The following is a 22,703-nucleotide window of genomic DNA, read 5'->3' on the forward strand; positions in this document are numbered from 1 at the left end:
CCAGGGAAGGGCAAAGGAGGGGTAGAGTGAAGAATTCTTGGGGAGGGGGGGGGGCAGGAAGGCGGGCAACATTTGGAATGTAAATAAAAAAAGCAATTAATAAAAAAAATTTAATTAAAGAAAAAAGCCAGGAGATGCATGCCTATAATCCAGCACTCAGGAGAAAGAGGCAGGTTGATAATGACAAGGTCAACGAGCAACATCGGAGAGAACTGTTCTTAAAAACACAGGACTGGAGATGTAATTAAATAAGATAGTGCTTGCTTAACATGTATAGGCCCAAGTTCATCTCTAACACCACACACAGGCAAGCAAAGCATCCACATGCAGGAAAAGGCATGCACACACGCACACACACACACACACACACACACACACACACACACAAAATTAGGAATAAATAGATGATATTTTCTTTTCGTGAAAGCATTGAATAAATTTTTGTGTGTGTGTTTTTTTTTTGTTCTTTTCGAGACAGGGTTTCTCTGTGTAGCCCTGGCTGTCCTGGAACTCACTCTGTAGACCAGGCTGACCTCAAACTAAGAAATCTGTCTGCCTCTGCCTCCCAAGTGCTAGGATTAAAGGTGTGCCCCACCACCATCCAGTGAATAAAAATTTTTAAGTATAACTAGATACCTTATGAAGTGTGTTAGACTGTAAAATGTTACAATATTTAGAAATCAATACATTTCTATCTGTGTGGAGTCTGTATGTGTGTGTTATGGAGGCTAGAGGTTGACATCTGGCACCTTCCTCTATTTCTCTGAACCTTATTTTATGTATATAAACTATATTTTTATATTACATGTAACATTATATATAGTGTTCCTCCATGTAGAACCTGTGGAAGTCAGATCTTGTGAGAACTTGGTGCTGCAGATCATCTCTCCAGTTCACCTTAATGTTTGAGACAGGGTTTTCCACTGAAGCTAGAGCTCACTGGCTCAGCAAGACTGGTTAGTCAGTGAGCCCTGTACTCTACCTGTCTGGCACCACATGCTCACCCCCAGTGCTGGGTCACAGCTGCACACTAGCACACAAAGCTTCAGGTCCTCATGCTTGCACAGCAAGCACTCCACTCCACTGAGCGATCAACAGAAGCTTATTTAAGAACATGAAATGTAGCAAAGTATCTATTTGTCCTTCTCAGAAGGACAGCACTGCCTTAGACAGGATAATCATACTCTCCTTATAGGCACAACTAAAACTTCTACAGAAAAGTGAACACACCCATTCCAGGACAGCACTCGAAAGACACAAGCGGGGCAGGCCCCATTTCAATGCTTCCCATATATGCTTCATACCTTGGCTGACACACTGAAATACCCCCAAGCATGCCAGCTCTATTTCCTTCCTGGTTAGACTTACTGAACTGAGCATGCTATAGGACTACACCCTCCTTGACTTGTTTTCCTGTATGAATGTATATGGGTCCCTAGATGACATTGCAATGCCTCCTTTGTTGGTGGACAGTAATCTGGATACAAACATTTTCCTTACCTAATAGAGAAAATAAATATTTACTGATAAAGAGGTAAAATAAAAAATGTACTCACCACTTCTTTAAGCTTTGCTTCAATCTCCTCAGAGGTTAGCTTCTTGCTTAATGGTGTTTTCCTTAACAACATGTCACAGTAATTGGCAAGCAACTCAGGGCATTTTGACTCAGGCTGAGTTTTCAACCCCACTCTAGAAAAGAAAAAGTAGCTGTCCTTTACCGGAATAGGACAATCACCTAAACATCTGCCTGGAAAGTGATTTTTCTTTGTCTCCACAGCACACTGGTGATGGAGAGCTGGCAATGGCACTGTGTGTGTGAGAATCATGAGGACACAAACAAGAGGGTTCACCCCTCACTCTGCATGGGAAGAGGTGATCACTTTAATCCAAGTACGAACCGAACATGCTCAACCTGTGCTGCAGTTGTGTTACAGATCTCTTCCTGCATGCACTTCACTCCAGTTCTTCTCAGCAGAAGCACAGGCCTAGCATCAACCACTTATTTCCTCCTCACAAGTGAGTGCCTAAGTAATCTGGATGCTACTACAAGTTTACACTTAGTGGTAAATGAATCTTGATTGCCAACTTGATTTCACTGAGAAACACCTGTGTTAGTAAAGTACACTGATGGGTTTATCTGTGAGGGGGTTGTTTCCAGTTAGGATTAGTCTCTTGTATCATCTGTTATGGATTCAAATTGTGAAGAGACTACTGGACCATGGCCTCATTCAGGAAGTAGGTCACCAGGTCAAGTGTAGGCATGGGCATTCTTCAATGCTGTATCTTCCCTGGCTTATTACTGGTGTCAATATTTCCTATCAGCTGTGATAGGATGTAGGTCATTCAGGAAGTAGGTCACCAGGTCAGGTGTAGGCATGGGCATTCTTCAATGCTGTATCTTCCTTGGCCTATTACTGGTATCAATATTTCCTATTAGCTGTGATATAATCAATCTGCTGTTACACCCTCCCTGCCATCATGAGCTGACAAAACACAATAAATCTTTTCTTCTTTCACATTAATTTTTAAGATTTACGATTTATTTATTTTATGTGTATGAGTACACTGTAGCTGTACAGATGGCTGTGAGCCATCATATGGCTGCTGGGAATTGAACAGAGGATGGCTCTGGCCCTGCTCCCTCTGGCATAATATACTGCAGCTGTCTTCAGACGCACCAGAAGAGGGCAGTAGATCTCATTACAGGTGGTTGTAAGCCACCATGTGGTTGCTGAGATCCGAACTCAGGACCTTCGTAAGGATCCAAACTCAGGACCTTCGTAAGAGCAGCCAGTACTCTTACCCGCTGAGCCATCTCACCAGCCTCTATTTTTTCTTTGTTATATTTGTTTGCTTGCTTGTTTGTTTTTATTGTTTACGGAGTTTCTCTGTATAATCTTGGCTTTCCTGGAACTCATTTTGCAGGCTAGGCTGGCCTCAAATTCAAGTTATCTTCCTGCCTCTGCCTCTGCAGTGCTCAGATTAAAAGAGTGTTCTTTTATTATTTTTGAAGACAGGATCTACAAAGTCCAGATTGGTCTCAAACTCAAGATCCTCTCTCTCACTTTACTCTCTGGAGTGCTAAATTAAAGGAACAGACCACACACCAAATTTCCATGAAATGCTAATTTTCAGCTATCAACTGTAAAAGGGATGCTATACCTAAGTCAAATTTATTAGTAGTCCAAATTCTTTTTAAGATTTATTTATTGTATGTACATGAATGCTCTATCTTTATGTATACCTGCAGAAAAGGGCATCAGATCCCAGGATAGATGGTTGTGAGCCACCATGTGGTTGCTGGGAATTGAACTCAGGACCTCTGGAAGAGCAGCCAGTGCTCTTAACCACTAAGCCATCTCTCTAGCCCCCTAGTAGTCCAAATTCTAGTTTTCATTTTCTCTAAATTTTACTTAGCATGAACCAATTCACTTTACAAAGAGACTTATTTTCCTTTTAACTTATGGTTTAAATTAGTATAGGAAAGTAATGATTCCTTTTATTTAATTAATCCCGTTATTGTGTGTGGTAGGTACATGGCAGTCAGAGGACAGTTTTAGGAGGTAGCTCTTATCTACCATGTGGGATCTCTAGGACTGAACTCAAGATTGTCTGGCTCTTCAACTGTGAACCATTGTGTAGGCTCACTAATAGGCTTTTTTTTGACATTTTGAGCATCTCCCATCCCAGCTCCAACTAGTTGCTCCCCCTTCCTTCTCCAGATGTCTCTCTCTTCTGCTTCATGGTGCGTGTTTTCCCTTACCAATTCACCTGTTTACTTCCTTCTGAGCTGGAGATCAAACAAGGGCCTCATACTTGGTAGACAGATGTTCTATTAAGGGGATCATGTGTTAAAAATGGTAATTCAAAGTTTACATTAAAACCCTTTTTATGAGCTGGTCAGATGGCTCAGTGGATAAGAGCACTCACTGACTGCTCTTCCGAAGGTCCTGAGTTCAAATCCCAGCAACCACATGAGATCTGACACCCTCTTCTGGTGTGTCTGAAGACAGCTATAGTGTACTTATATGTAATTAATAAATAAATAAATATTTTTAAAAAAAGAAAACCTTTTTATATCATGAGAGTAAAGTCATTTTGTATGCTTTCAGAATACTTTTAACATAAAGGAAAACCAGCTAGAGATTCTAAAGACTTGGAACAAAAGGTATTTTCTAACTTCCAAAAGAGTATTTTGGTACAAAGGAGACTCAAAAAAATTCTAAGTTGAAGAATTTTAATGGCAACAGGTAGCAAAAATTTTAAGAACAACAAAAGCTGAGTAACAAACACAAAACAGAGTAAGGTATTCAACACAGTACTTCTGAGCTGTAAACAGGAGGTTCTGTAGACAAACATTCTCGTAAGTCAGAGACAAAGCCAGTTGTGATGGCAGATGCCTTTATTCCAAGCACTGGTGGAGGAATAAAGACTTTTGTAGCCAATCAGGCCTGAGCTACATAATTTAAAGGCCAGCCAGGGCTACATAGACAAATAAAAAAAAAAAAACAAAAGACAAAAAGGATATGAAACTTAGAGGTGCCTCAGTGATTAGGAGCACTGGCTGCTCTTCCAAAGGACCCAGATTGGGTTGTTAGCACCCACATGGTGGCTCACAAATAGCTTTAACTAATTCTGTGAGATCTGAGGCCATCTTCTGACTTAAATGGATACCAGGCACACACTCATACACATAAAAAATTAAAACAAAAACATGAGCAAAGGATGCAGCCCAGTTGGTAGGTAGAATATCTGCTTAGTAAATATATAGAAAGCCCTGGATTCATTTCCCAGCACTGAATAAACCAGGCACAGTGCACTGAATCTGTAAACCCAACACTCAGAAGTAGAGGCAGGAAGATTAGGAGTCTTTTAAGGTCCTCCTTGGCTATATAGGGGGGTTGAGACCATTCAAGGCCAGAGGCCTTGTCTCAAAAACTAGACAAAACAATAACAATTAAGCTTAAAATCACGCCAAAGTAAAACCCAAACAGGGAAACAGTGCCCCATGCTCAACCAGTAGCCCAGTAATGTGTAATATGGTCCCCCAAACTTGAATTATGTTTTAAAAAAGTTTAAAAGCTTACCCTTTTTGCTTCAAAGGCAATTCAAGTTTAAATATAGTAGCATCATTAACAACTGCTTTATATGCCTGTAAAAAAAAAACCCAATTTGGAATGGAATGAGATGTAATATTTAAAATATAGAAACTACACATTTGATGATACAAGTAAATCTGAATCAGGTGTTTTTGTGGATTTACTTATTTATTTTTTGTTGTGCTAGAACTGCATGAAGAAGACTGCAAAAATATATACAGTATTACTGAGTTTTATCTCCAACTCAACTTTAATTTTTACTGGTATACCTCGCCTCAATAATTTTTTTTTCTTTTTGTTTTTGCCTCAGTAATTTTTAAAAATAAAACATTATTATTATTGGTGTAGGGTAGGCACAGGATATGCCACGTGCGTGTGTGCTGTGGTGTGGGGGTCTCCTCTACTTTGAAGTGTTCTAGAGAAAAGGCATAATGACAACTGACTCATCATCCTCACTGATCCCCTCACAGGGGACTGTTTCAAACATTCCAGCACATTTCTTGTCACAATGTAACTACCATTATTCTATCTAGAGTATTCTCAAGTGAGACCTAACCTTCACTTGCCCTTGTTCAGCTTCCTAAACAACATTTTGTTCCACCTCCTTTCTCCTAAAACTGCCAACATTTTCTTTCCAGTGTCCATCCTCAACAGATGTTATGTTCTCCCATTTCACCGAGACAACTGTGACAGTCAGAGAAGATGCAGTGCTAACGTTCCCATGGGACATAAAAACAACTAACTTGAAAGGAACTCTCTCAGGAGCTCCACCAAAGGACAGAGGTGGCCCAACAGGTAAAGGCAGTTGCTGCTAAGCCTGATGCCCTCATTGTGACAGAAACATCTCTTGGAAGTTGTCTTTTGATCTCCATACTCAAACACAGTTTAGCATACACACCCTCTCTTACCTACCCACCTCCACCAAAATAAATAAATAAATAACTAATATATATTAAAGAAAAAAGTATCAGCCAGAGGGTGGTGGGTGCATGCTTTCAATCCCAGCACTCAGAGGCAGAGACAGGTGGAATTCTGAGTTCCAGACCAGCCTCTTTACAGAGTGAGTTCCAGGTCAGCCATGGCTACACAGAAAAACTCTGTCTAAAAACAAAACAGAACATGAAAGAGAGAGAGGAAGAATGAGAGAGAGGGAGAGGGTGAGGGAGAGAGAGGGAGAGAGAGAAGGAAAAGGTAAGGAAAAGAGTGAGGGAGAAAGAGGGAGAGGGAAAAGGTGAGGGAGAGGGTGAGGGAGAGAGAATGGCTCTCCTTAGGATGAGCTGTGGAGAGCAGCAGTGTAGCAAGGCAGGACTTAAAGGGAGAATGAATAAAAATTCAACCAGTGGGAACCTTCAAAACACAGGAAAAGATCCCTGGAAAAATTAAGGAGGGAGAAGCTTCCTGGTTGAATCCTAGTTCACAATACCAAAAGATTAAACCAAATGTAATAAATATAGCTGCTATGCTCTACAGAAAATCTGAGTTCCTACATTCTTAGTTCTCAACTTAGCAGTATGATGCCACTGCTCTTTAAGTCAACTCTAACAGTGTCAGTGTTTATACAAAATGTCCACAAAGAGAAATATCACCTTATCTCTTGCAGTAAGGAAACGAGGATCATCCTGAAAAGCTTCTTTGACCAGTTTACTGAATCTATTAAACAGTGTAAGTAATTGCTCCACATACTTCTCAGAGTCCTGGAAACAAAATGGTTTTTGTATTAGTTTTTAAAAGAAAATACTATTCTAATAAAAGACTAAGGCTTAAACTTGGGGAAAATTCTTTTCTTAAATAAATCTGAATGATGTTACTAATTACTATTTTGCTGTTTCAATCACTATTGTAGATGTGACAATGGATGTATATGCATCACTGTCACTGAAGGAACTTACAGTAGTGATGGTTTCAGCAGCTGCCACCATGTCTGCTAGGCCAGCACTTATGATGTGCTCCTCCAAATCCTTCAACATTGGCTCTATCCCATTAGGAACTTTGTCCATCAATGAAAACATCAAATGTAACTCTGAAAGGACACAACATACTCATGTAATTACTTTATCTATAAGAATAAAATTCTTTCTTGATTAATGTCTGTGGCCTTCTGTTTCTATTTTGAGACAGACTATGTAGCCCTAGATGGCCTAAAACTCACTATATAGAACCAGCTGGCCTCAAACTCACAGAAACCTATCTCTACCTCCCAAGGTGTGTGACAATATTGGCAGCTATAAGATCCTGAAGAAATGTTCCTTGGGAGTTTGAAATATCTTATTAGTATCCTGTGGCTATAATTAGTCTAAAGTTTAAAAGAAAGGTTTTGTCTGTTTTTAATTGTTTTTTTCAAAATTGGGTTTCACCATGTAGCCCGGGTTGTCCTGGAACTCACTCTATAGTCCAGGCTGGACTCAAACTTGAGGTCCGCCTACATCTACCTCCTGAGTGCTCCAATTAAAGCTGTGTACCAGCACTGCTGAGCAGGATAAACATTGACATGTTATGTTTTAAGTTCGGTGTGTGAGAGAGCATGTGTGAGTGCAAACCCTAAACCCTAAAATGAGATGACAATCTGGGAGTCTTCCTTGCACCTCCTGTGCTTTGGAGGGGGAGCTCAGGTCATTAGGCCTACTGAACCATCTTTATTGTTTTCTAAAAAGATACACCAAATTTCTACACAAGTCAAATACCCAGTTCTATTCTACACTGTCTACAACTTCTGCTAGCCTGTTAAACACAGTTCAACTTCAAGGAAAAAGAAGACAAAAGCTTTCCCAAACAGTAAGTGTTGGTATATACAAGAGGAAATGCACCTCTATCTACAAGAATAACCTAATAGTAATTAATTAGGTGATATACTTAAGATACCCTCTTAAAAGGTTCTGTCTTTGTGAAATTTTACCTACTTTCAGTTTCGTTTCGCTTGATCATGCCTTGGCATTCTGCTAAAATAGTCTCTTTAAATGAGGTCACCAGTGCATTTACACAGCATTCCATGAGCTGAAACAGCAAGAACAGTAAACAGCTACTATAAGCTTTACAGCACACTCATCAGTCAAATCATATTGCTGAACAGAAGAAAGAAAAGTAAGTACATTGAAAGAGGCTCGATCTACCTTTATGCAGGACTGCTGTAAATGTATGGGTCAATGAGTATACCATACTACTTTACCAAAGTAAAGGGAAAAAACCACAGAACTCAGGTTACAAACAAAACAAACTTTGGCTAACTTCTCTTACCTGATAAAATCTATATTAGAATTTTAATTATAAAACTAATTCACAAGGATTGGTGCTATGGCTGAAAGACAGGAATATGATTTTTATGACGAGACCCACCTACCTCTCTCCTGAGTGCTGGGATTAAAGGCATGTACCACAACAGCTGGGCTATATTCGATGAGTGTATAAAACTTCTGGGAACCTAATTATATACCTACAATTATGTGTATCACTCACAAAATAGAAGAATACATGAAAGAAGTTCATAAATGAGCACATAAGCGGGGCAGTGGTGGCACATGCCTTTAATCCCAGCACTTGGGAGGCAGAGGCAGGTGGATTTCTAAGTTCAAGGCCAGCCTGGTCTACAGAGTGAGTTCCAGGACAGCCAAGGCTATACAGAGAAACCCTGTCTCGAAAAATAAATAAATAAATACATAAATACATAAATACATAAATAAGCAAGCAAGCAAGTAAGCACACAAGTGACATGCCTACATTAACTCCTACACTCAGTAAGCTTCATAAGGACAGGACTGTGCTTTGTCCACAGCTACAGTACTGGCCCCTCACAGTTGGTGTTGGATAAAGGACATGACAAAACAGATTATAATTTCTGTGCCACTTTGTCCAACTATTTTGAATAATAGTGAATATGACATATAGGCAAAGGCCAGATTCTGAAGGGCCTTGAATTAGGAATAGGAATTAATGATTTTTTTGGATTTTGGACACAGGTTTGTGTAGCCCTGGCTGTCCTGGAACTCACTATGTAGACCAGACTGACCTGATCACGGACACCCACCTGCCTCTGCCTGGCAAGTACTCAGATTAAATAAGTGGTTTTTAAATAAGGATACGTTTGAAAAACAGCCATGAACTTACAAAAGAAAGCAACAATAAATACACCCAGCTTCATCCATAATTTTAAGATTTATTTGATGGGTAAGAATTTATCTATGTGTACTGTATGCATGTCTGGTGTTTGTGAAAAAGTGGCATCAGACTCCATACTGAAGGTACAGAGCTGTGAGCTACAATGTGAATGCTGATTGCAAAATCTGTGTCCTCTGCTAAAGCAATGAGGGTTGTTACCTACTGAGGCCATCTCTCCAGCACCACAGTGATTTTTAACTTTTTTAACCTGTATTTTATTTTATGTGTATAGGTGTTTTGGCTGCAGGTTTTGGACAGGAGGCCAAAAGAGGGTGCTGGTGTTGGGATTTCCTACGGGTAGTTGTGAGACACCATGTGGTGTTGAGAAGCAAACCCAGCAACTAGTGCTCTGAATTGCTGAACTATCCCTCCAGTACCAACCCAATAATTTTTAAATGCACAGAAAATCTTTTAAAATTTATTACACTGGGAAATTGAAGAATATTAAAAAACCAAAAAAAATTTAGGTCTGTACAGATGGATAAGAGTAAGAACTTTAACAATTCAAACGTCAGTTTGGAATTAAATAGCATTTTGTATATGGGTAATACAATACTCTTTTTTCAGCATCTCTTTTCCAGGAGATTCTATCCCAAGAGAGTGCAAAGTGTGAGGAAGATGTATCTGTAGTTGTATTTAAAAACTAGGCATTGAGGTATCCCAGCAAGCCTTTCTTTTCTTTTCTACTTTTTAAAGATTTATTTATTTATTATATACAGTGTTCTGCCTGCACATCAGAAGAGGGCACCAGATCTCATTATAGATGGTTGTTAGTCATCATGTGGGTGCTGGGAGTTGAACTCGGGATCTCTGGAAGAACAGTCAGTGTTCTCAACCTCTGAGCCATCTCTCCAGCCAGCAGCAAACCCTTCTTATAAGAAGCTTAAACAATGAAAAAAAAAAATGGCTCCTAATAGGAAACTAGCTAGGTATATTACAGTGTATCTGTTCTATAATATTACAACAGTATCAAATCAATATGTATGCACAATCTCATAAACTTCTTTTTAAAATGCCAGAGTACAGGAAGGAAGAGAAGAGACTAGGGAGGAAAGGAAAAAGGAAAAGAATTGAAGCAAATGAGTATGATAAAATGAAACAACTGTGGAATCTGGAGTTTGCTACACCACTATTTCTTTTACTTACTTATTTATATATTTATTTTTCATATTTTTCTTTTTCTTTATTTATGTACACTCCATATTTTATTCCCCCCAAAGTCACTATTTCTTAACTAATAAATCTGATGACCAGGGCCTGGCTCAGTAGCAGAGTATTTGCCTAGCATGCATGAGGGGTATGGGTTTGATCATCAGCACCACTAGAAAAAAGAAACAAAATAAAATGTATGTATATGTGTGAGTTTGGCAAAGTTATGGAGCCTGGTGACTGAGTGTTGATCCTTGGAACCTATATGGTAGAGAGAACCAATCCTGGCAAGCTATCCCACTGAGCTCCAGAAGCATGTTGTGGCACATGTGCTTCTACACACACACACACACACACACACACACACACACACACACACACGTAAAATAAACATAATGAAAAGAATTAAACTCATGACAGTTCCTTTACCCCTAAGATTATGGTACAGGCCCTATTTAAAAATCATTTAGAAAATTATTTTCACCAGGCAAAAAGAAGAGATTGCTAATTTTTTTCTTGCTTCAAATGAGTCTAATCCTATACCAAAAAAGTCCATTTCTTGAGAAGAAACCATTTAAACCTTTTTTTATATTTCTTCTATACCATTTATCAAAATACTATATACACAGTTAAAACTACTACTATGTGAAAACATAGTACTATGTTATGTTATGTTTCACATAACTACTTGCTATGTGAAAACATCTTGAATGGTAGATATTCAACCACCTCTCTCAACTCGGATTCCCCTTCTGTCTCCATTTGCTAGCTTCCATGAAGACAAAAACAAAAAAAACTTTTTTGTCAAATGCCATCAGCTCCTCTGGCATATGTTTTCCTGAGATGAGCAATCTATCCTCAAGGATCTGCAAGGTGGAACAATTTATCAATGTACTTGATGTTTTACCCCCTGCTACACCAGGGCCAGAAACCCTTCAAAGGTAAGGCTGCCACGGGCACCGCTAGCATTTAGAAAAGAAGGAACACACCCTCCAGTTCCCTTTCCCATGGGATCTCAACGCTGGCCTTGGTGATTGTAAAAGAGGAAGAACACACTGAAGCTGGCCTCCCAGCGATGCAGTCAGCTGTACAGCATCAGGCCAGATTCAAACATGCCTGGGCACTTGCTAAATTGTACTGACCTCCACACATGTGCTGTCCCCTCCCCAAATAAAACTATAATTTCAAAAATTTAAATAGAGAGAATGTAGGTAACTTTTAGTTTAATTCTTATTTTACACCTGAGGAAAAAAGATTATTATTTACAAACTTACATAACTAATAATAACCCAATCTGTTTTGTTGCCTTCATTAAATTTCAGTGGAGTAGAATTAATTATGCAATTAATTGAATCCCACTAAAAGAAAAGGTACCCTACCATGTAGCCTTCTCTCATGTTTCACCTTCACTGACTGTCACTGTGTGGGTCCTGAGGCCTGAACTTAAGTAGCAGCAGGCTTGGTGCTAAGCACCATCCTACTTCTGAGCTATCTGCTGGCCCAGGATTCTGGGTTAACACTATCATCAAAGTTCCTCAACCAAACAAGGACATGTGTAATGTATTCAGGAATTAATTCATTTTCTATATGACAAGCTATTCTCAAAATTCATTTCTCTTGGCTTCTCTGGCTTGGTTAAGATCTTTTCTACCACTGTAACTAGTGTCATCTGCTTCATTCTGTTTGTTTGTTTGTTTGTTTTTCAAGAGAGGGTTTCTCTGTGTAGCCCTGGCTGTCCTGGAACTCACTCTGTAGACCAGGCTGGCCTCGGGCGTGGTGGCACACGCCTTTAATCCGAGCACCTGGGAGACAGAGGTCGGTGGATTTCTGAGTTCGGCTTCAATTCTAAACTATCCTTTCCTCCTCTTTCTTCTCTTCCTCCTCCTCGCCATCATTGTCTTTTTTTCTTTTCTATGGCTATTTTGGGTAACAGGGATGAAATCCTAGGCCCTTAACATACTGAAATACTGAAAGCTAAGGTATATTTAACAATTTATAAATTACAATATATTTGCCTGTTCAGTTTGTTTTTGATGTCTGTGTGTGTGTGTGTGTGTGTGTGTGTGTGTGTGTGTGTGTACATCATATGAATGCATGGAAATCAGAGGTCAGTTTCAGAAGTCAGTTCTCAAGCTGTTTAGCAATTCTCTGGTCTCTGTGTGCCATCGCTGCCTTAAGAGTGGTAGGAGTACAAATGTGTGCCCCTGCATCTGGCATTTTACATAGGTTTTAATTGAATCCAGGTCAAGAGGCTTTCATTTTTAACTAATAAGTCACTTCCCTGGAACTTCTGTTATTTTTAAAATGTTTTATACTCAGTTGCTGTGTAATAGCACAATTCAGTTGCAGAGCAAGTACAGTACCCACGAAGTCACTTCCCCAGGCCACAGAGTAATATGGCATACCTGTTTTAAAAACAGCCTTGTCAGGGGCTGGAGAGATGGCTCAATGGTTAAGAGCACTGACTGTTCTTCCAAAGGTCCTGAGTTCAATTCCCAGCAAATACATAGTGGCTCACAACTATCTGTAATGAGATCCAATGCCCTCTTCTGGTGTGCCTGTAAATATCTACAGTGTACTCATATACATGAAATAAATAAATAAATCTTTAAAAAAAATGGTTCTGTCATCTGAGTAAGTCCAAGACTGGCTACAAATTTCTATAAAACTTTCTATAAACAACCACTAAGTTAGCCTCCACTTTTCACCTTTTCTTTGCCAGTATCAAAATTACTTTAATGACTAAAATCCAAATATATTATGAATAATGAACAAGTAGGCTTCTTCAAGAAAAAACATGTTCAAAGATTCTACTCAGTGTTATATCTGAACAAAGAATAAAATTAGCATGACTATCAATCAGGATGGAAGAACTCAAAAAAAAGTCATAAGTAAAATCCCACTGATCCGTTTTTAGCTATGTATAGAACATGTGTTTTTGATATAAATAAAACATATTTAAGGAGGATGAGTAAAGCTGAAATACTGTACACTGCATACAGTAAAGGCTAGAATACGGAATAAGATACCTCTGCAGATGTACTTTTCTCACCTGGGAAGAGTATTATAACCAGTTACCAATACTAGTTAAAGACCTAACAAAGAGCAATGTGGGAGGCTGGAAAGATGGCTCAGCAGTTATGAGCACAGTCTGCTCTTCCAGAGAACTAAGGTTCAATTCCCAACATGTACACGTTGACTTACAACTACCGGTTCCAGATATCTAAGACTATCTGATCTTCAAAGATGCAAGACACAAACACTGCACACATACATACACGCAGGCAAACCACACTCAATAAGTGAAATAAAGTTAAAAATAAGAGCAACAAAGAAGAAGTGATGTCACGGGTGTGTTGCCATCCCTGTGTGATGTCGCGGGTGTGTTGTCATCCCTGTGTGATGTCACAGGCGTGTTGTCATCCCTGTGTGATGTCACGGGCGTGTTGTCATCCCTGTGTGATGTCACGGGCGTGTTGTCATCCCTGTGTGATGTCACGGGCGTGTTGTCATCCCTGTGTGATGTCACGGGCGTGTTGTCATCCCCATGCTGTGTGACTTTAGGCAGCCCCAGAAAGCACAGCCACAGTACTCACTGCTTCCACGGAGTTACACTCCCGCCTTGTTTCTAAGTATCGGAGTGCTCTTTTTTCTTCTTCTTTTAATTTAGCATCTGCCTGTCCAGAAGCAAAATAGGAATCATTTTAAGTCTACCAGCAGACTAGTCAAAATTACGAACTGCACTAAATTCTGACTTACATATTTCATGTAATTCTGTACACCATTTTGCTGTAAATATGAGGGTGCCTGTGTTCTATAAAATCTCTCTGTTGAGTCCAAGTATGCCTTCTCAAAATTATCCCTATAGATCTGAAGCTTGTCCTCAGGATTAGAACAAAGATTAACTGAAAGACAGAAAATAAAGTTACTTTTATCATTTTTGAGCATTTTAATAATGACAGATGAGTAACATACTGAGTTTTGGTTCTATGACTCTAAAAAAGTTCCAGAGATCACAGTACAAAGCAATAAACTAACAGATATTATAGTCATGTGGAAAGTTTTATTTTTCAAAAGAAAAGAGACTGTCTTCTGAACTGGTGATTTTAACTGAATGTGAAGGAATAACAAGGATTTGTATAGTCAAGATAAAGAAAATCAATACCCAGAAGCCCAAAAGCTCAAGTGCTCAGACTAAGAGAACGGAAGCCTAGAACAGCTGTGGAGAGACTCAGCTCTGAATTTAGCATGAGATACCATTAAGCAGAAGACTGGTGTGATGATTACAGGCAAAGATTCTTGATGTCATGCCTGATAGCTTGAATGCAATCCCTGAGTCATACATGGTGCTAAGAACTGAAGCCTGCAGGACTGAGGAGAAAAATAAAAAAAAATTGAAGACTGCAAGTTGTTTTCTGACCTCCACATATATACAACATGGGCACAAACAAAAACAAAATAAAATGGAAAAAGGTAGGCTATGGAAACACTTTATTAACAGAGCTTAGACATAACACATGTAAGGCCCAAGATTCAATTTCCAGGACTGGAAAAAAATTAATTGTAAGACAGTCATTTCAAAAGTCTAGGTATAGAATTTAAAGAGGTCTAGACCAGTAGCAGATGAAATAAGAACAATTTCAATGATAATAGTAAAGAAAATCTAAAGACTTAATTAAAATAAACAAAATAGGGCGGAGAGATGGCTCAGAGGTTAAGAGCACTGACTGTTCTTCCAGAGGTCCTGAGTTCAATTCCCAGCAACCACATGGTGGCTCACAACCATCTGTAATGGGATCCGATGCCCTTTTCTGGTGTGTCTGAAGATAAGCTATAGTGTATTCATATACATAGAATGAATAAATCTAAAAAAACAACCAAAATAGGATAAAAACATTTTAAAAATGACTTAAAGTTCATTACTTCAACAAAAAGATTTACTGAAGATTATTTCGTGTTAGGTATACTATTTCAATAAAATGAAGCATCAGTAAGAAAGACCCTTAAGTAAGCTATTACACTAAAAAGGCACAATTACTAGGAGCCATTAAATGTGAGGACTTAACCTAGTCTGAAAAGTAGGAAGGGTGAAATGAGGCATGCAGATAATTTGAAGGTGAGGAAGCATTCTCTAAGTCAGAAGAGGCAAGGTATTTGAGTAAATAGAACAAAACATCATTGTTAGAAGCTGAAAAGGCAGAGAACCTGCACAGAAACCTAACTTCTGAAAACATCCATGTAAAACAAAGTTACCTTTTTTGAGCTGTAAGTTTCAATTTACAGTTCTCTAGTTTAGGACACCAGAAAGTTGTTAACCAAGAAGTTAATCAAGAGGAAATATGAAAAATACATTTGAATTTAGCAGGTTTCTCTGACAAAAATTCAGTACCATTTGTATAATGTTAAAATTAAAAAGTATTTGGAACAGAAAGTATGTGGGAGTCTGACTGGACTATATACTATTCTAAGATTAACAGGATGGAAATCTTCATATTATAAAAGTTGGGGACTTACCATAGGACTCTCGTACACCTATGACCAGCTGGGAATCAAAAGCCTCCCCTAGCCTCTCAGCATGCACCAGCTTCATCGCACTGTCCTGGAGTCTGTTCTTTATATTCGAGAAAATCGACTCATTCCACGTATCAAGCATGAGCTGGGAAAGAAGAAAATACAGCACCATTTTCAGTGATTAACATCAAGTACCACACACCAAAGGTTCAGGACAAATGGGAGAAAAGGAAATCCCTATTACTAGATCCACTGTTTTGGGCCCTTTAGGAAGTCACACAATAGCCCAACAGTAAAGAACTAGGACCAATATGATGCCACACACCTGTAATCTGAGCACTCAGAGGCAGAGGCAGGAGGATCTCTGTGAGTTAGAGGCTGGCTTGGTCTATACAGTGAGCTTCAAGACAGCAGGACTATATAGAGACTGTCTCAAAAATCCAAAAAACAAAAAACTAATTCTTCTGAAAAGAATTTGGTTCCTAGTTCTGCTATTTATTTCTTTTCCCATGTGCAAAATACTAATAGCCAAATATCAAGTGCTTGTTATAAAAATTACATATGGTAATATGTGGAAAACTGCATTTATAATACTCACATGCATGTTTGTACTAATGATCTTAATAAGAATGTGTATCTCTTCCTACTACCTGGTTATCAAAATTATAGTAATAAAGTATACACAACGGTAAACAAAGATTGATGCTGCAAGTCACTTTGTACGACAGTTATTAGTAACAGGGAGAGTGGCGACAAAGGTTAACAATTCTGTAACTCTCACCACATATCCTGGACTGCAATGTGTATTTTCCACAGATTTTTATTTTTATTTTTATTTTTATTTTTTTGGTTTTTCGAGACAGGGTTTCTCTGTGTAGCTCTGGCTGTCCTAGAACTCACTCTGTAGACCAGGCTGGCCTCGAACTCAGAAATCCACCTGCCTCTGTCTCCCAAGTGCTGGGATTAAAGGCATGCGCCACCACCGCCCGGTTATTTTCCACAGATTTAATGGCATTTAATGCAATGCCAACAGTCCTGAAGTAGTAACTACTACTTCTTTTTATATGGTGAGAGTTGGGGCCCAGCAGGCAGCACTAACATGCCCACAACTGAACCCAACAAACATGATTCCAGAAACAATGCTCATTTAAACCAGTAAGCTGTAGGGCATATTTAAAAAAAAAATGGTAAAAATGAAAGGAATAACAAAAACAAAACAAAACAAAAGAGGGTAAGGTTATGGGCTACACATTTAACAGCATCTTCAAAGATTTTTGCCTTTAAAAAGAAATGTTTTAATTTGCAGCAACTTCAGCACTGAAAAACCATGTATAGTACCTTCACATACAGCAGATTTTAAGAGTAGGATTGGATGGTAACACCCAGACCACACAATTCTGGTGTTGGTCTGTTAACCTAACCCTCACAGCAGACATTCAGGCTGAAGGCATGGCCTAGTGGTAGAGCTTCTGTAGCATGTGTGTGCTCACACATAGAAGCTCTGTTTTCACTCATTTCTCACTAGTAGGAAGGTGATTGGTAAATAGGTATAACAATTAAAAAAAAATAACTTAGAGTTGAAAGAAACCTGGTGACACACATAACTACTCTTTGTCCACTTAAGTACGGGTTTTTAATTAGAAAATATGCACTATATAGAAATAAACACAGTAATGCCAGGCAGTGGTGGCACATGCCTTTAATCCCAGCACTTGGTAGGCAGAGGCAGGCAGATTTCTGAGCGAGGCCAGCCTGGTCTACAGAGTGAGTTCCAGGACAGCCAGAGCTACACAGAGAAACCCTGTCTCGAAAAACAAAAAAAGAAATAAACACAGTATATACCAAGCTTAAACCAGCATAAAGTAACTATAAAGATAACAGCTGGTTAGCGCAACTAAATGGGAAAGTTAGAAGAAATGGTTTTTCAAAGAGAAAATGAGTAATTAATTCACAAGAAGATAAAGTACAAAGAAGTAACAAGATACTGAAAATAAAACTAGGAAAAGCTAAGAAGAAGAAGGAAAATTGAGGATATGTTTGAAAACAGACTTACACTTTAAGAGGACAAAGAAAGATAAAGAAAGCTGAAGCTAAAATTTATGAGTGCAAAAAAATGTTTCATGAAAAATCCCAAACCTAACAGCTATGAAGAGTCTGCATGTGAGTAGCAAAGCCTGCATACATCAAAATGAACACCTTCTTCCTAAAGACATTCAGGACATTAGGTGACATCAGGAAACAAAGGGGTGAGACACATACCTTTCGAACAATACTGTCTTCCATATTTGATTTTTTATTGCTGCTTTGTTTACCCAATAAAGTCACTTCTAGTTGACAAAAGGGTTTTGGTAAAATATCACACTGAGTGAAGAATTTTCGCCATTCAACAATATATGCCTTTAGCAAAGCTGTGTCATCTTGATGGCTCAGTACACGCTGAAAAACAAAATTGTATCAACTTGAAATGAATTTAAAATGCTTTGAAAACTAAGAACGGTATGCAGTCAAACAATAATTTTAAAATGATTTATTATACAAAGTATTATATTTAAGAGAAACTAAACACATGTCCTAATAAACATTCTGTGTACATAAATGTTCATAGCCAAAACAATCAAAAATATAAAATATTTTATAATATTTTATAAACCAGGAAATATAAACCAGGCATGGTGAAGAATGCCTTTAATCCCAGCACTTGGTAGGCAGAGGCAGAAGGATTTCTGCGTTCATGGCCAGCCTGTTCTACAAAGCAAGTTCCAGCATAGCCAGGGCTACAAGATAAACTTAAAAAACAAAAACGGGCTGGCGAGATGGCTCAGCACTGACTGCTCTTCCAAAGGTCCTGAGTTCGGATCCCAGCAACCACGTGGAGGCTCACAACCATCTGTAATAAGATCTGATACCCTCTTCTGGTGCATCTGAAGACAGCTACAGTGTATTACCCCGGAGCGAGCTGGGTAAGAGCAAGGGAGGCCAGAGCGAGCAGAGGTCCTGAGTTCAATTCCCAACAGCCACATGATGGCTCACAGCCATCATGTAAAGCTACAGTCTTTTCATATACATACAATAAGTAAATGTTTAAAAAAAAAAGTAACAACAGCAATAAAAGTGTTAAGGCCCATTATCTGATGAAGGATAAACAGGAGGTGCTAAGGCAACTCAACCCAACGTTGCTCTACAAAGGGAACACATAGCTGAGTTTTAAAACATTATCCCAAGTAAAGACTGATCATAAAATAAAAAGATCATTCAGTTTATGAAATCCAAGAGCAAACAAACTCAGAGGCAGAAAAGTCATGTGTAGGGCTGGAGAAATGGCTCAGTGGTTAAGAGCACTGACAGCTCTTCCAAAGGTCCTGAGTTCAGTTCCCAACAACCATATGGTGGCTTACAACCATCTTTAATGAGATCTGACTTCCTCTTCTGGTGTGTCTGAAGACAGCAACAGTGTACTCATATACATAAAATAATCTTAAAACTAAAAAAAGAGAAAAAGAGTCCGGGTGGTGGTGGCGCACCACCTTTAATCCTAGCACTTGGGAGGCGGAGGCAGGTGGATCTCTGAGTTCGAGGCCAGCCTGGTCTACAGAGTGAGTTCCAGGACAGCCAGGGCTATACAGAGAAACCCTGTCTCGAAAAACCAAAAAAAAAAAAAAAAAAAAAAAAAAAATTCATGCATAATGGTGAACAGGGTTTGAGAAAAGTAAGAGGAGTGTCAGCCTATCGAGCACTGTTTCTTCAGAGGGTGGTGAAAGGTACTCTACAGTGAGTGGCTAAGGCTATAAACTACAAACTGGAGAGAGGTTTCTCTGCAGCATATACTTAAAGGAAGTATTTTGTTTCTAAGTTTTTGTTTGTCATCCTCCTTTTTTGAAGGAGGGTTTCGCTATGTATCCCTGGACTGGCCTGCAACTCACTATGTGGAGCAGGCTAGCTTCCAACACAGACATCAGCCTGCCTCTGCCTCCTGATTAAAGTACTAAAGTACTAGGATTAAAGGTAGTGCTACCACATCCAGTTAACAGTAAATTTTATGACATGTAAATTATTTCTCTTTGCAAGGACGGAATTGGTGCTGAAGTCATATGTAGAGCTTAAACATGGTTAGTAATCAATAGACATCACTTGTTTTTTAAAGGTGGACCTATTTTCCCACTGCTCACACTGGGCTGATCTTGTGACTAGCTTTAATCACACAGAATGTTGCCATTGCAATGTGCCATTTACAAGCCTAGATCTGAAGAAATCTTGCAGGCTCCACAAACACCTTCTAGGATGTTTTCCCTAGAATGTGAGATCACTTGTTTGAAGAAGAAAACAGCACTAAGTACTGGGTACTTCACTAAGCTCACATGGACCTCCTATCCTTGCAGACCCAACTACCAGTGCATTAATGAGCTTAATTAAAGTAGCTGAGGCAAGCCCACATTACTAAATCATACAATTATGAACAGACAAATTAGTTGTGCTGGATTGGTTGGTACAGTGCAGGCGTAGATTGCTTGCCCAGTATGTGTGAGACAATAGATTCCCCAGAACTGAAAAATATATCAGTAAAACAAAATAGTTAGGTACTCTTTAAATAACATCAGGCTACCACAATGGCTCACAGGTGAAGGTACTTGCTGTCAAATCTGACCACCTGAAAAAACATGATAGAAAGAGGAGACCGACCCCATGGGGTGTCCTCTGACTGCCACATGCACACCATGACTCACAAGTGTATGTATACACAAAAAACAAACAAAACTGTGAAAACAAGTTTAAAGAAAACATTATCGGCCAGGCAATGGTAGCGCACACCTTTAATCCCAGCACTTGAGGGGCAGAGGCAGGCAGATTTCTGAGTTTGAGGCCAGCCTGGTCTACAGGGTGAGTTCCAGGACAGCCAGGGCTACACAGAGAAACCCTGTCAAAAAAAATCAAAAAAAAAATTATCTTTTTTAAAAAGATTTATTTACTTATCTTATGTGTATGAGTATACTGTAGCTATACAGACGGCCGTGAGCTATCATGTGGCTGCTGGGAATTGAACTCAGGATGGTCCTGCTCGCTCCACTCCGCTCAATCCAGCCCCTCTTGCTCCGCACACTGTAGCTGTCTTCAGATCTCATTACAGGTAGTTGTGAGCCACCATGTGGTTGCTGGGATTTGAACTCAGGACCTTTGGAAGAGCAGTTGGCGCTCTTACCCGCTGAGCCATCTCACCAGCCACAAAATTATCTTTTCTTAAGAATTTCTCATGTCCAATCTACTTTTCTTTTGGCTTGTTCTCCAAGACATATATATTTATGTATATATATTACATATATAATCTATGTTAATAATTGATTCTTTTTTTTTTTTAAGATTTATTTATTATTATACCTAAGTATACTGTAGCTGACACCAGAGAGGGCATCAGATCACATTATGGGTGATTGTGAACCACCATGTGGTTGCTGGGATTTGAACTCAGGGCCTTTGGAAGAGCAGTCAGTACTCTTACCCACTGAGCCATCTCGCCAGCCCTAATAATTGATTCTTTATGTACTTTTACCCAAAATCATTAACAAATAAGCTAATGATTGCTAGGGCACAAATTAAATTGTGGTACTTAAACCATTTAATTTTCTCAAATTTTTAAGAGTTTCTCTGTGTAGCTATAGCTGGCCTGGAACTAGCTTTGCAGACCAGGCTGGCCTCACACTCAGAGAGATCCACCTGTTTCTGCCTTCCAAATGCTGGGATTAAAGGTACATACACCACTATCACCCCAACTCCTAACCCCAGGCAAACAGAGTTTTGTGTAATTTCTTATGAAATTATCATTTAAAAATTCTACCACTGACACATGTAAGTAGAAAATACTTTTAATCAGAGCACTCATATCTCTCTAAGGTCAAGTTTGAGGCCAGCCTGGTCTACAGAGTGAGTTCCAGAACAGCCAGGACTACACAGTGAAACCCTCTCTCAAAAAAACCAAAACAAACACACAGACAGAGAGCTGGGGAGTAAGAAGTTCTGGCCTTGTAGTTTCTCAAATTTCACTTTATATGAAGAAAAGTAATCTCCTCTTCAGTTGCTTCTCAACTGTACACATTTATTAGTGATGTCACATTTACTCAGAAGCACACCAGCTTTACATTCATCTTTTTTCCCCAAAAAAGATGGTAGGGGTTTTTTTTTGTTTTTGTTTTTTCTTTTTATTTGCAACAGGGTTTCTCTGTGTAGTCCTGGCTGTCCTGGAACTCACTCTGTAGACCAGGCTGGCCTCCAACTCAGAAATCTGCCTGCCTCTGCCTCCCAAGTGCTGGGATTAAAGGTGTGAGCCACCACTGCCTGGCAAAAGGTGGTATTTTTAAGAACTTAACCAAAATACTACTTGCATAATTAAATGCCTAAGAAAGATTAGTCTTCATTTCAGCAATACTAAAAACTTATCTATCAAAATGTGAGTGCTAACTTCAGCTCAGCAACAACACAAAATGTAACTCCAGGATTTTATAATCCTAAAAGAGAAGTATATGAACTTGAAGGAAAGTTACTTCCCACTTGAGATGCTCTTAGTCATGAGGAAAAAGGATCTAACCTTGAGTTGTATCTACCACTGCAACATTCTACAGTTTCCCTTTAGTAAGCATCCATTCTGCTGAGAAGCCTCCCATTATTTAGGTCTATGGAAACTTGGTATATTCTTGCCTTAACCTCCCAAGTATTAAGGTTTCAAACACCTGCCAACATGCATAGTTTATGTGCTGCTGAAATCTTAACTCAGGTCCTTTTACATGCTAATGGTGTACCAATTGAAGT

The 22,703-nt window shown here is 39.1% G+C and overlaps 1 protein-coding gene and 1 non-coding gene across 3 annotated transcripts in view; one reads left to right on the forward strand and one right to left on the reverse strand.

Moving 5' to 3' along the window:
* The window catches only part of Cul5 (cullin 5), a 50,604-nt gene that overhangs the window by 12,953 nt on the left and 14,948 nt on the right, over nucleotides 1-22,703 (reverse strand). The window contains exons 4-13 of one of the 2 annotated variants that reach the window (XM_031343347.1): nucleotides 18,168-18,344; nucleotides 15,912-16,053; nucleotides 14,655-14,768; nucleotides 14,157-14,302; nucleotides 13,994-14,074; nucleotides 7,997-8,090; nucleotides 6,989-7,119; nucleotides 6,686-6,793; nucleotides 5,088-5,152; nucleotides 1,557-1,689 (exon numbers count right to left, since the gene is read on the reverse strand). In XM_031343347.1, coding sequence (XP_031199207.1) covers nucleotides 1,557-1,689; nucleotides 5,088-5,152; nucleotides 6,686-6,793; nucleotides 6,989-7,119; nucleotides 7,997-8,090; nucleotides 13,994-14,074; nucleotides 14,157-14,302; nucleotides 14,655-14,768; nucleotides 15,912-16,053; nucleotides 18,168-18,344 — 1,191 coding nt within the window. The remainder of the gene's footprint in view (nucleotides 1-1,556; nucleotides 1,690-5,087; nucleotides 5,153-6,685; nucleotides 6,794-6,988; nucleotides 7,120-7,996; nucleotides 8,091-13,993; nucleotides 14,075-14,156; nucleotides 14,303-14,654; nucleotides 14,769-15,911; nucleotides 16,054-18,167; nucleotides 18,345-22,703) is intronic. The other variant, XM_031343348.1, reaches the window with a different exon arrangement.
* On the forward strand, nucleotides 11,385-11,513 carry LOC116074084. The gene has a single exon (XR_004112060.1). It is a non-coding gene; the product is annotated as a small nucleolar RNA SNORA61 (small nucleolar RNA).

Source organism: Mastomys coucha, unplaced genomic scaffold (genome assembly GCF_008632895.1).
Source record: "Mastomys coucha isolate ucsf_1 unplaced genomic scaffold, UCSF_Mcou_1 pScaffold23, whole genome shotgun sequence".
Taxonomy (NCBI): domain Eukaryota; kingdom Metazoa; phylum Chordata; class Mammalia; order Rodentia; family Muridae; genus Mastomys; species Mastomys coucha.